Here is a 12,743-nt window from a genome sequence, read left to right as displayed (position 1 = left end):
CCCCCCCCCCCCCCGAGTGGGGAGATGGCTGCGATCGCAGTCGCGTTCGTGCAGGGAAGACGTGAGTGATCGTGGCTGTGCTGCACCCGTCTTTCCTGCAGGAGCACGCCCGTGATCATGCACGTCTTCCCTGCACGAACACAACCGAGATCATGGCCATCTTCTCACTCAGAAAGGGTGGGGAGACGGCCACGATCGTCCTGGTTGTGGGGGGGGGGGAGATGGCTATGATTGCGCCCATTTTTCCTGTAGGAGCGCGCCTGTGCCAGGATTTCTTTGAGAAGCACCACCTCAATATAACCGTAACGAACAGAGTGCTGAATCTGATGAAAGATAATGTGGTCTTTCCTTTCCAAAGGGTTATGCAGTGCAGGAAAAAACAAGTGACTATAGACAGATTCTTCACCAAAATTGACCCTGCAGCTAAGAGACAAAGAAGAGAGGAAACCCCTGAAAGAGATCTCCCCAATGTCCTTATGGAGGGGAACTCTCCCTCAAAACAATAATCTCCCCCACACCTAGGTTAGTGTTCTCCACTGTACTGTACAGTACTTTGTTACTTTATTGTTCTTTGTCACTTTGCTTCAAATTTTTCTGATTTAAAAAACAGTTACAGAACGGATTAACCTTATTTACACTGAATCTTATGGGGAAATTTGACTTGGGTCACAACCAATTTGGGTCACATCCGGAGTTGTGGAATGGATTAAGTTCGTGAGCCAAGGTACCACTGTATAAGCTTTTATTTAAGGGCACTAGCAGATGCATATTTAAAGATCACTAACCTGCTTCATATAATCCCTGCAGCTGAAACACAAGCCACTATGGCTTGTGACAGCAGCAGTGTACATGCAGCTGGATATCCCCAATTACCCACACTGATGTGGTTTGCCATGTCACCAAGCCTGGGTAGCATACCTAATTTTGGGAAGGCAGAGACCTTCCAATAACCCAGAAACCACATGGGTTATGTGAGAATTTCTGTCCACCCAAAAAGCTATGCTGCTTGGATTCAGATGTTTGTGATGGGACAGTATAGAAAAGTTTTAAATAAATAAATACCTATATGTGTAATTGCGGAAATCTGTTTGGCATGCATGATGGCTTATTTCATTCACCATGATCATGCATACTAGGCCACTGTGTATATATATTGCTAATCAAAACAATAATCACAAGCACATTAAGACAGATCATGTGTGCATCACCCATAACTGTGCACATGTAGAATAAATTAACTTTTTCTATTTGTAAATTGTATTAGGCTGGTTCACATGATCAAAGCAAGCCATGATATGCGACACATGCTAAGTAGGACTTGTATGAATACCACTTGGCCACAGTTTAACATGTTACCTGAGCCCAGTCAGCATGGATTGTTGGAGAATTAACTCTTGAATAACCTTTGGGTTGTTGCAGAAGTTAAGTTAAACTAAGGCAAGGCTTGTTTGTTTTGATCATGTGAACTGGGGCATTGTGTTGCTTTCAGTCATGCAGGAAAATGTTTAAAAAAACATTTTGCACATCTATCCCACTAATAAACACCATTTTGGTTACCTATTTTGCACCTAATACAGCCAAACATAACAGAATTTGTAACATTCATCATGATCAATACTAACTCCTTTCTCAAAGGTGGGCTAAGTATTACATATCACTAATTGGAAAAGAAATTGAGCTAGCAGGCAACCTGAGAACTCACCTCAGGAGCACCGGCAAGTCCAGCTACAGCCCCCATCTCTTATCTTACCCACTAAAATGCTTTACAGCTGCCCCTGTATGCCACAGCTGCCATTCCAAGACCTGATCACAATTAGCCTTAGGTGCAGCAAAGCAAACTCTTAACAACAAATTTTGAGAGGATCTTTCTTTCTCACTCCCAAATGAAGTGGGTGGGGGCCTTGAAAGATGTGGGCTTGGGTAGGGAGCAACAGCTCAGGGATAGCAGACAGGTTCTGCTTATGTAAATTCACAAGTTTAATCCCCGGTATCTCCAGTTAAAAAGGTGGCGCTCAAGGCCTTCGAAAGTAGCAGTTAGTCAAAGTAGACAACCAGAATTAGATGTTCCAATGATCCAATTCAATACAAGTCCTATTCACAGAAGCAATTGAGAGAGCACCTTCTCCTCTCCATACTCTCAGGATTCACTGCGTCATAAGGAGAAGCCACAGACCAACAAGCGAACCGGAACTGCAGAAGAATGGCCGCTATTCGAGTAAATCTCGAGTAACGGCGATACAGCGTACACTGACTCTGGGGCCCTGCAAAACAGTTCAAACCCCAGAATAAGTGAATGTTGCTGCCAGGAGCCTTTACTTGACCACTAGAGGCCTCACCAAGAAAAATAAAGGGCGATACAATAGAATAAAAGGGGAGGGAACGTATTTCTGGCCGAGCTGGCGAAAACTGCCTTTCCTCCAAGCAATCCAGATTTTTCATTTGATCTTGTTAACCCCCCATGATCTTTTGAGAAAGAGGCAGGGATACAAGAATGGCATTACAGTAACGAAGCCCAGCGGCGAGAGCGGAGCGCTCTTTTTGTCCTAGCAGGCGCCTGAGCGAGATATTCTGCCTCCCTCAAGGAAAAGGACCTCTGCGCCGCAGCGCAAACGGAACCGGCCAGCGGCGCCTCCCAACCCCATACGATGTTGAAGGCAACCAACGGCCCAGCGCGCTTCCCCATACCCGACTCCCTCTCTCAACCGCTCCTCGCCGGACACTCACGTAGCGCTGGTAGAACTTGGAAAGCCGCGGCTTGCCGTGGTTGTTGAAAATGAGGATGGCTTTAATCATGATGAGGGAGGTCTACCGGCGAGGTGCCCGGAACAGGCGAAGGGGTCTACCCCTCCCCACACTCTCGAGGCCGGCGGCTCCGAAGAAACCTACCCCACTCCCCTTTGCAAAGCACCAACGCGCGACAGGAGACGAAGCCACGCCTCTCTCACGTGACGAGGAGAAAATCTCCTCCCCACGAATCACCTGACTAACCGCCGAGACGGTAGCTCACAAAGGACAAAAGGCATTCAGTTGCTGCCATGGTCACGTGCTGCTGACACAAGTTTATAAAAGGGATCTCCTGCGCGGCCGCAGAATTCCGCTTTGGGGCTATTATGTCGGAAGAAGGGGAAGAACAGCCTGCTGTAGCTGCTCCTCTTTCGCCTCAGGAGGGTGATCGAGGTGAAGGTGGCGAAGACATCCCGGAAAGTGGAGGAGCTGGAGCCGCGCTGGAGGTGTTCGAGCCGGCTCCCCGCTCAGCTGTTTCCCCGGTGACCGAGGAACCTGCTGGAGACACGAGGAAGAAAAGTAAAGTGGCGAGTGGACGCGAGGCGCTGTGATGATGGGAGGGCGGAGGAAACTGCAGCAGCTCCCATGGATAGCGTAGCGCGGCCTGAGCCTTTTCTGTCAAGGGTCCCAGCCGACCCAGCTCACTCTCCTCGTATGCTACTTGCGCGTCAGTGGGGCTCTGTAGCGCTGATCGTTTCCTCCTCTTCGGATCACCATGAGGCTTGTTACTTATTTTGTCGTACTGTAGGGTACGATAATTAAGGAGCAAGTTCTTGCTTTTTTATGGATACAGATTTCTTCTCTGCCCCAAGGACTCAATATACCAACAGCACCTTGTACCTTTTTTTCCCAACCTTTCTCAGCCACCTTTCTTGGAAATCCATTAAGACAGTTTACAAATGATTCACCAAAGATACAGTAAAACCTTAAAAACCATAGCAATTTGAAAAGCAAAATTTAAAAAGTTTGTCCTGATCAGCACCACCCTCCCCAAATGCAAAGAGAGTGGAGATCAGTATCACCTGCATGCAGGCAGGTGTTCCTGAGTCTGGGACAGGAAAACAAGGAAACTCTTTTCATATTCTGAGAAGTGGATTTCTGTAAGCAAGGGTAACTTCAAAAGTGTTTCTCCTACTGATCATAACAACCTGCCTGAGCCTAAGCAGTATTGGGGTACTTACCAACCTCCAAAACTTTGACAGTTTGTCTGCAGGCCTTCTGGTCTGTCAATGCTATTGATAAATGCCAGATCAGCCTACAGGAAAAGATACGATATATCTGACCTATATGCTGATTCTGTGTCACTGAAACCTAGTTGGACAAATAGGGAGGAATTACCTTTAGATAGATCTACCAGAATTTGTTATACAGCAGCAAGCTCAGCTAATGGTATAAGGAGAGGGTTGCCTTGGTCCATAGCAGCCTTCTCCTGTGTGGGATCTGTTGAATGCTTTGTACTATAACTCCAACCAGCCAGCATAATGATGATGAGATTTGTAGTCCAAACCATCTAGCAGATGTCAGGTTGTTGAAACCTAGGATATACAGACTCCTCATCTTCCTTATTCAAGAGTCAGCTAGCTTGGAGTACCTCTACCTTTGCTCTGAGAACCTGGGACAAGAGAATTCTATTAACTGCTCACCTTTTTGCCATATTGTTTCCTTACGCAAGTTGACAGAGGTGCCATCATGTGTGGTACCAAGAACCCCAAAACTGGTGGTCCTGGGACACTTCAGTATTTCCATTGAGGCTACCATGGCCAGAATGGCTCAGAATTTCATGGCTACCATCAGATAATATATGCTCATGTGGTACAATATCCTTTTAATGCAGTGTCCTATACTGGGAAAAAGTAGGGGGCCATTAATGATTCTATTAATACGGACTGATGATTACCTGATCAGGTTTGACCTTCAGACTAACTATACCCTCCTAAGGAGTCAGGGACTGAGCTTGGTGGTCTGTCCTGGAGATTGATGAATCTGAATGAACATGCAAGATCTTTGGGGGACTTTTCTTTAAACTGGCAGTCCTGATATTTTGACCTCCAAACAAGGTGACGACCTGAGACATCAATATGATTGCTTCCAAATATTCTCAGCACAGTTGTAGAGTCATAACATCTCCCTGGTGCTCTCATTATTCTCCCCAGAGCTGGGATTGAGAATTACATTGCAAATTGCAGAAGATTCTTATTGAATACAATTGAACACAGGCAAGAATCCATCATTCAGCTTAGTCTGTGGGGATGACAGCAGTGAAAAATACTATCTCTTCACCACCATTTCATCTGCTCAGTGTTATCCAGTGAAGCTTCTTTGGCAGTTACAGACCTCTGGAGTGTAGGCTCTGGAATGCAATTGGACCCTCAAAATCCTGATCTTACAAAGTCGCTTGCTTTTTGAGGTTTAAGTTAGTTGTATCCTTGCTGACTTGGATCATTTTTATTTGTTTTATTTATTTATTTAAAATACTTATATGCTGTCCTGTCGCAAAAGCCTCAGGACAGCTTACATAAATGAAATGACATAAAATATAACATGAATAAATTACCGACCCACACTGGCTACAGTTAAAAACATATAGGAGACAATATTAAAACTTATTAAAATATTGCTGAAATAAAGAGGTCTTAACCTGGCACCAAAAAACAACGACAGTGCCAGGCTGACCTCTCTGGGGAGCGCATTCCATAGGCGGGGCGCCACCGCAGAGAAAGCCCTGCTCCGGGTACTTTGCCTTCTAATATCTTTCATGGAGGGTTCCTGGAGGAGGGCCTCTGCTGCCGATCTCGGGGCGGGAGGGCAAATATGGAAGAAGGCGTTCCTTTAGGTATCCAGGTCCCAAGCCATTAAGGGCTTTATAGGTAATAACCAGCACCTTGAATTGAGCCCGGACTTCGATGGGAAGCCAGTGAAGCTGCTAGAGGACTGGGGTTATATAAGAATAATGCCCAGTCCCCATCAGCAACCTGGCTGCTTTATTTTGCACCATCTGAAGTATCCAGACTGTCTTCAAGGGCAGCCCCACATAGAGCGCGTTGCAGAAATCCAACCAGGAAGTAACCAATGCATGTGTCACTGTTGCTAGGCAATCTTCCTCCAGGTAGGGACGCAGCTGATGGATTAGCCAAAGCTAAAGGAAAGCATTCCTCGCCGCTGCAGTCACTTGAGCTTCCAAGGACAGCTCCGGGTCGAGGAGCACTCCCAAGCTGCGGACCCTGTCCTTTAGAGGGAGTGCAACCCCATCCAGAGCAAGGTCCAAGTCACCTACCCAGGAGCTCGAACCACCCACCAACAGGACCTCCATCTTGTCTGGATTAAGTTTCATTTTATTGGCCCTCATCCAGTCCATTACCTCAGCCAGGCACCAGTTCAGTACAGCCACTGCCTCACCTGGGTTAGTTGAAAAAGAGAGGTAGAGCTGGGTGTCATCAGCATACTGATGACTCCGCAGCCCAAACCTGATTACCTCTCCCAGCGGTTTCATGTAGATATTAAATAGCAAGGGGGACAAAATGGAATCCTGCAGTACTCCATGGCATAATTGCCTTGGTGCAGAGCCAAAGTCCCCCAGCACCACCTTCTGGAATTGGCTGTCGAGGTAGAAGCGGAACCACTGCCAAGCAGTGCCTTCTACTCCCAATCCTGCCAGGCTATCCAGAAGGATACCATGGTTGATGGAATCAAAAGCCACTGAGAGGTCCAGGAGGACCAACAGGGACGCACTCCCCCTGTCTCTCTCCCTGCACAGGTCATCATACAGGGATACAGGGTGACCAAGGCAGATTCAGTACCATACCTGGGTCTGAAGCCGGACTGAAATGGGCCCAGATGGTCAGTTCATCCAAGAGTGCTTGGAGTTGTCCCGCCACCACCCGTTCCAACACCTTGCCCAAAATTTGATAGATATGGATAGTGTTGTGAGCAAGCATGATGCTGGACTTTGGTAAGTGTTCCCATGGGATGCTAGTCTTGTCATTTTTGCTGATTCAGATTCAGAACAAGAAACTTAATATTTCATTGGGTTTGACCAGCAGGAGGTTGCTCAGGGTCTTGGGAGCCAACAGCAGGGTATGGAAGTGGATGAGATTGGAGCTAGAAAGGACATGGAGAAGGTGCTGCCAGACTATGGGAACAGGAGGCAGGCATAACCAGCAGGAGGTGCAGGAGTGGAGAGTCCTCACATGGGGACTGCACAGTCCCTCCTAAGCTGGGTTCCACGGCTAAGTGGCAGCAGAAGCAAGAAGCACAATCAAATGTGAAGCATGTAGATTGGAGATGTGCACAGCACTTCTCCCCAAGGGTTGGAGCACAAGTGTGCTCATAAGGGGAGTTCTGGGGAGTGATCACTAGGCTGGGGTCAACTAACTGCTTTGCGTATGCTCGAAGACATAGCTGGATGATTTACATGTAGAAGCAATAAAGAAAGTTTGTTCAAGAAGCTTGCGGCTGGTGACTGCTGGGAGGGAGGAAGGCTGGCTCATGACAGATAGTATTCCTGCACTTTATAGCCATGTTGTGGATGCCTTTCAGCTAGTACAATCAAAAGAAACTAGCAAACTGCCTAAAGGGTTGAAACAAGTCAGACATCAGCTGGGTATCTGGACTTCACACACGGTTAATACCACCTTGAGGAGTGATGAAGCTTCCACAGCTTTGAATGTTTGTCAGACCCCTACTTTCAGGAAAGCTATGAAGTCCCATGACTAGCCTTTTTGTTGTTCTGGACTGCTGGTGTTATTCATAACTTCTCGTTCTGTTTAAGTTTTTTAGATGTGTTTGTTGATCTTTCCTTATATGCTTTGTATTGTTTTTTATCTTCTGTGCTGCCATAAGCAGGCTATGCTTTTTAAAAGTGTCTTTAAAATATTTTGAAATAAAAGAAACAATGATATATCACTCATGGAAGAAACCAGGTTTAGATTCTGTGGTTTCATATACCTACCACCCATTTTGCTATTCAAGGTTGGACCATGAGTTGGCCTCTCAACTCCAGACCATGTTGGATTTTACTGAATATTTGGATTGATTCCAATCTGGTTTCAGACTGGTTATTGCACAAAAGAACCCTAGATTGAATTGATGGGTGACTTATGCCAGGGAATGGAGAGGAAGAGTGCAGCTGTGTTGGAACTTCTAGATATTTTTGTGACTTTCAGTAGCATCAGCCATAGTATCCTTCTGGATCATTTATCTGGCTTAGAAGTAGAAGGCACAGTAGAAGGTGATTCCTGAATGAACAGTCTCACAAGGTGATGCTGGGAGACTTAATGTTCCACACTGTAGCCTTTGAACTGTTTCTATGTCTCCCATGCTCTGTAAAATCTACCTTAAATTACTGGGGGAAGTCATGCAGAGGTTTGCACTGAAATGACAGCAGTACACAGCTCTACTTTGTTTCCATTCATTTATCCTAAGGATGTTGTAGAATTTTTGAACCATTGTCTGGAGATGGTTTTGGGGTAGAAGAGAGCAAACAAGCTGAACTGGAAAAATGGAAGTACTACTGGTAAGGAAATTGACCACTCTGGATGGGAAGTGTACAAGTGATCTTGGATAGGTTTACTCTTCCTGGAAGGATGAAGTGCACACTTTGAATGTTCTGCTGGACTCAGCACTAATGGGGGGAAACTCAGGTGGCAGTACCCAGTTCAGGTTGATACACTAACCCTATTTGGAGAGATCTCGGTAATCCATATGAAAGTGATATCCAGGTTAAACTACTGTAATGTGTCCTGTAGCGGAGCTGCCTTTAAAGATGGTTCAGAAACTCCAGTTGATGCAGAATGCAGTTATCAACTTTCTAGAGGGGCTTACGGTCATAGTATAGCTATACTGTGCAAGTTACTAACATGTTTCCAAGTCCAGTTTAAAGGAGTTGTTTTAATTTTGAAAGCTTTAAATGTTAGATCTCAATTACATGAAGATTTGCCTTTGCCCACACTTTTAAGTTTAGCAGTGGACACCCTTTGCATTTTCCCACTTCTGAGAGTAGTTCCATTAGTGGGTACAAGAAAAAGAACTTTTTTCCTGAATAGATGCTAACTAACCCTCTGAGACTCCCTCAATTGTCATTTGTTGAAGCTTTAGAAAAGCCTTGTGACCCGTCTGTTTCATTCTACTGTTAAATAGATGGTTTCCAGCTGCAATAATCTAATGGATTTTTAATATTTTCTGGGCTATATGTTTGATTTATGATTATTACTTTATCAGCCTTTTCATGTTTATAATTTAATTATATTTTATTGTATAAGCTGCCTTGAAAGCTCCCAGATTTTACAAATTGTAAAATGCCTACAATAATGAAAATAGACATTGCTCTTTTCCCCTAATCTCTTGTAGTTTTTCAGACTAGAGTTGTTTTCTTCTGTCTTATTTCCTTTTCTTCTGCTCAACTCCATTCAGTAGTTCGTTAGTTACATTTCAATAGACTTTAATTGTTTGTTCTGTTCTGCTTCCATTTATTTTTATGTACAATATGTTCTACTTTCTAGTTGATGTTTTGCTCAAGGCTGTTGGTGATACTCCTATAATGAAGACAAAGAAGTGGACAGTAGAGAGAACCCGCACAATCCAAGGCCTCATTGACTTTATCAAAAAGTTTCTCAAGCTAGTAGCCTCTGAACAGCTGGTAAGTGATGTGTTTACCATTCCTATATGGGAATCTGAGTGGGAACCATGAAAGGGGAGCCCTGCAGAAACAGAGCTGAGGCACATCTTGTCTGCTATCCTGTTTCTGATAGTTGCCAACCAGATGCTGCCAGGAAGTTCACATGCAAGGCATGAAGGCACCGGACCTTATCTCTTGTTTGTCCCTGCTTGTCTACAAAAAGCAGTTGCCTGTTGATAATAATGTCACTGGTTCCCATTCCACTTGGGAGTGCATTGCTGTTTTGCACAGGCAAGCTTTTCCTGTGTTATTGAGTAGAATAGCTTTAACTCTGCTAGTTTTGCTTAATTTATAGCATTACTGAATCTAGACTGAGCTCATCTGTGTAATGGAGCTGCTGAGGCAACTCCAAGTAGAAGCGTTCAGCTGAGATTCAGTTGTAGAGCTATGTGTGTTCTGTCATGAAAGTGACAGCAAAAATAATGGGACAGAAGATGGGTGCCTGAGTGTCCATATGTTGTGGGCAGTTGTCAGTTCACAAATGGTACCCCACTCATTCTGAAATGAATATTGTGTTGAAACTATTTTTAAAAGTGAATTGGTGTTCACTTAGTAATAAAGTCCCAGAAAGATCAGCATGCTCTTAATTCTGTTTATAACATTCAATCAAGAAGTATAATCTAACCCAGAAGTAAGGATGTTTCAAGACGGGGCAATACCAATCCTGCTGCTACTCCTGTTATTCTAGTGATATCACACAAACATAAGTGACCTGTAGCTCAGTGCCAGGAGTATATTTTGAACTGATGGGTTTTCCTGGAAAACCAGTCATAAGAAGAGCCACGCTGGAGCAGACCAAGGGTCCATCTAGCCCAGCATTCTGTTAACACAGTGGCCAACCAGCTGCCCACAGGGTCCCACATGCAGCTGGTTTTATTTATTTAAATATGAGTGTAGTATCACCCTCCTGGCCAAGTTCCCCAGCAACTGGTATACATAGTTATCCTGCCTCTGATACTGTCACTACAAATACGCCCTTGGTGTTGCGTTAGAGATCACTTACTGTGCTGCTTTTTTCAGTAATCTAAGTGGAGCAAAAACATTGGATTTTGCTCAAGGCTTTTATTGGGCAATCACCATACCTTATTCACAAAATTATATACTGTCCAGACAATGTCAGATGCTTCGAGGAGGAGAGCTTCTAGCATTACCTAGCACTTTCTTTCCCTCCTTAGCATTTCTTTCTTTGTTGCTGTTACTGTAAGAAAAAAGATGAAAGAAGCAATAGGAAAATGGATTACTTATGGAAAATGACATTGTCTTAAGCCCATATAAAATTCTGTAAAGGAGGTGAGGTAGTTGCCCAGTAAAACCCTTATCTAGAAATACCCATCATCTTCCATTTCTAGTTCTGTCCATCTGGAAACTTAGATTTAAATCCAATCTGTTGTTGCTAGTTGCGAAGTCGTGTCCGACCCTTCGCAACCCCAATCTAGCTTTCCCCAAAAACATTTATAAATAGCAGCGCAGCAATTGCCCACAAAGATCTGAGAATATGATGTAGTTATTGTGGGTGGGAAAGATGCAAACCTGCTAATGTTATCCTGAGGCTATCTTGCCCTTCCTTTAGTTCAGCAGCAGCAGCTTCAACAGCACTTGCTATGCGGAAGGTATGCAGGTCGCCTCTTCAGCCATGTAGTCACAGTTCAGTGGCATTCAGAGGCCTTATGGAAAGAGCTTTATTTATTTTTTATACACAATCAAATTATAAAATCTCAAGATGGTTTACATAAAAAGGACAGAAATGTAATAATGGTTTTAATATATATTTATAACAATAAACTAGTTTTAAAATCCAAAGTGCCAGTACTGGCTGCAACTAATTAAAATGCATTATTAATTTAAAAAAACTGGGAGAATAAAAAGGTTTTGGCCTGGTGCTGGAATGAATAAAGCATCAGCACCATGTGCACCTCTCTGGGAGCTAGTTCCATACTCAGGGCATTATTACAGGGAAGGCCCTCCTCCTCCTCCTCCTCCTCCTCCTCACCTCTTTCAGAGGAGAACCTCCACGGTGATCTTAGGCTACAGACTGGCTCGTTATGGAGGAGCCATTCCCTTAGATAACCAGGCCCTTTAGGGCTTTATATGTTGTTGTTAGTACCTTAAATCAGGCCCAGTCGTCAACTGGTTGCCAGTGTAGCTTATATAGGACTGGTGTGATGTGTCCATGTCTACTGGTCCCTGTCAGCTGTCTGGCAGCTCCATTTTGAACCAATTGCAATGTCCGGATCGCAGCCCCACACAGAACTTTCAGAAGTAAAGGTTCTGCTTAGCATTTTGAAGCTACACAATGTAGCAAAGATAAGAGGATAGAATTTTCTGATTCAACTAGCTTGCCTTTAATGCCTACTAAACAAACTTTTCAATGTGTCTCTCTTTTCTCATGCAGTTTATTTATGTGAATCAGTCCTTTGCTCCTTCACCAGACCAGGAGGTTGGGACACTATATGAGGTGACCACCAGCTTTTAAGTGGTTTTCTTTCTCTCTGCTAATGTTAGAAACTAAGAGGCTAGTTTGGTTACCATGTTACTACAACTTTAATGTACAAAACTTTCTGACAACATATTGTCAACAGATGGCAGTATTTCACAAGTAAAATCAGAATGCTAATTATATTTTCACCTGTATAATAGGGGACATAAGGAAATGCTGTGATCATCTATCTATCTGTAATTGAATTTATAATCTACATTAACCAATAGTCCAGGAGGACTATTTCTGATTTATTTATAAAGGATTGAATTGAACAACAACATTGCTAGTTTAACTTGTTCCTTTCCTCCTCTCGTTTCCTTACAGTGTTTTGGAAGTGATGGCAAACTGGTACTGCATTATTGCAAATCTCAAGCCTGGGGATGAATTAGGAGCTGCCATTGCTTAAGACTGTTAAAAAATTAGTGGGCTATAATAAACTTCAGCAACATTCCCCATGGAGAAGCGGAAGAAATGTGCATTCTTGCCCGTGGAATTAATTTCATTCTTATATTTTCTCTCCATGAATACAAAAATACACAGGGTTTTTAACCTTAGTTCATTGGGTGGGTTGCTTGTGGAAATAATTGTGCATGTGCCATGTGTACAGCCAGGCTAGCCTTTCATTGGTCCAGTACTTTAAAAAGCTTGTTTCTAGGGGAAGGATACCATCTCCTAACCTGGAGAGTACATAGATCATCATTTTGCCAGGCTGTGCAGAAGTTAGAGCTTCACTCTTAGGAGGATGCCTACTGTACATAAGCTACTGAAGTATCTGCATGTAAGATAAATTGTTACATTTTCTATTCA

At 43.9% G+C, this 12,743-nt stretch overlaps 2 protein-coding genes across 5 annotated transcripts in view; one reads left to right on the top strand and one right to left on the bottom strand.

Annotated features, from left to right (window-relative positions):
- The window catches only part of AP3S1 (adaptor related protein complex 3 subunit sigma 1), a 25,312-nt gene extending 22,383 nt beyond the window's left edge, over positions 1–2,929 (bottom strand). Inside the window, exon 1 of one of the 2 annotated variants that reach the window (XM_044446148.1) lies at positions 2,725–2,929. In XM_044446148.1, coding sequence (XP_044302083.1) covers positions 2,725–2,793 — 69 coding nt within the window. In that variant the 5' untranslated portion in view covers positions 2,794–2,929. The remainder of the gene's footprint in view (positions 1–2,724) is intronic. The other variant, XM_044446147.1, reaches the window with a different exon arrangement.
- Positions 2,930–3,026: 97 nt separating this feature from the next.
- On the top strand, positions 3,027–12,743 carry ATG12 (autophagy related 12). 3 transcript variants are annotated; one of them, XR_006416250.1, is made up of 5 exons: positions 3,027–3,303; positions 9,282–9,418; positions 9,531–9,688; positions 11,850–11,912; positions 12,261–12,408. XR_006416250.1 is itself a non-coding variant. In XM_044445958.1 (4 exons), the coding sequence occupies exons 1-4, from the start codon at positions 3,111–3,113 to the stop codon at positions 12,318–12,320; spliced, it is 453 nt and encodes a 150-aa protein (XP_044301893.1). In that variant the 5' UTR covers positions 3,038–3,110; the 3' UTR covers positions 12,321–12,743. The 3 variants fall into 3 exon arrangements, 2 of the variants coding, with proteins under 2 accessions (XP_044301891.1, XP_044301893.1); XM_044445958.1 differs by lacking the exon at positions 9,531–9,688 and having other exon boundaries at positions 3,038–3,303; positions 12,261–12,743; XM_044445956.1 differs by lacking the exons at positions 11,850–11,912; positions 12,261–12,408 and having other exon boundaries at positions 3,028–3,303; positions 9,531–10,032.

This window comes from Varanus komodoensis, unplaced genomic scaffold, assembly GCF_004798865.1.
Source record: "Varanus komodoensis strain SLA01 unplaced genomic scaffold, ASM479886v1 scaffold5, whole genome shotgun sequence".
NCBI lineage: Eukaryota > Metazoa > Chordata > Lepidosauria > Squamata > Varanidae > Varanus > Varanus komodoensis.
The sequence above is the reverse complement of the archived record's forward strand: the minus strand, read 5'-3'. Positions and strand labels throughout refer to the sequence as shown.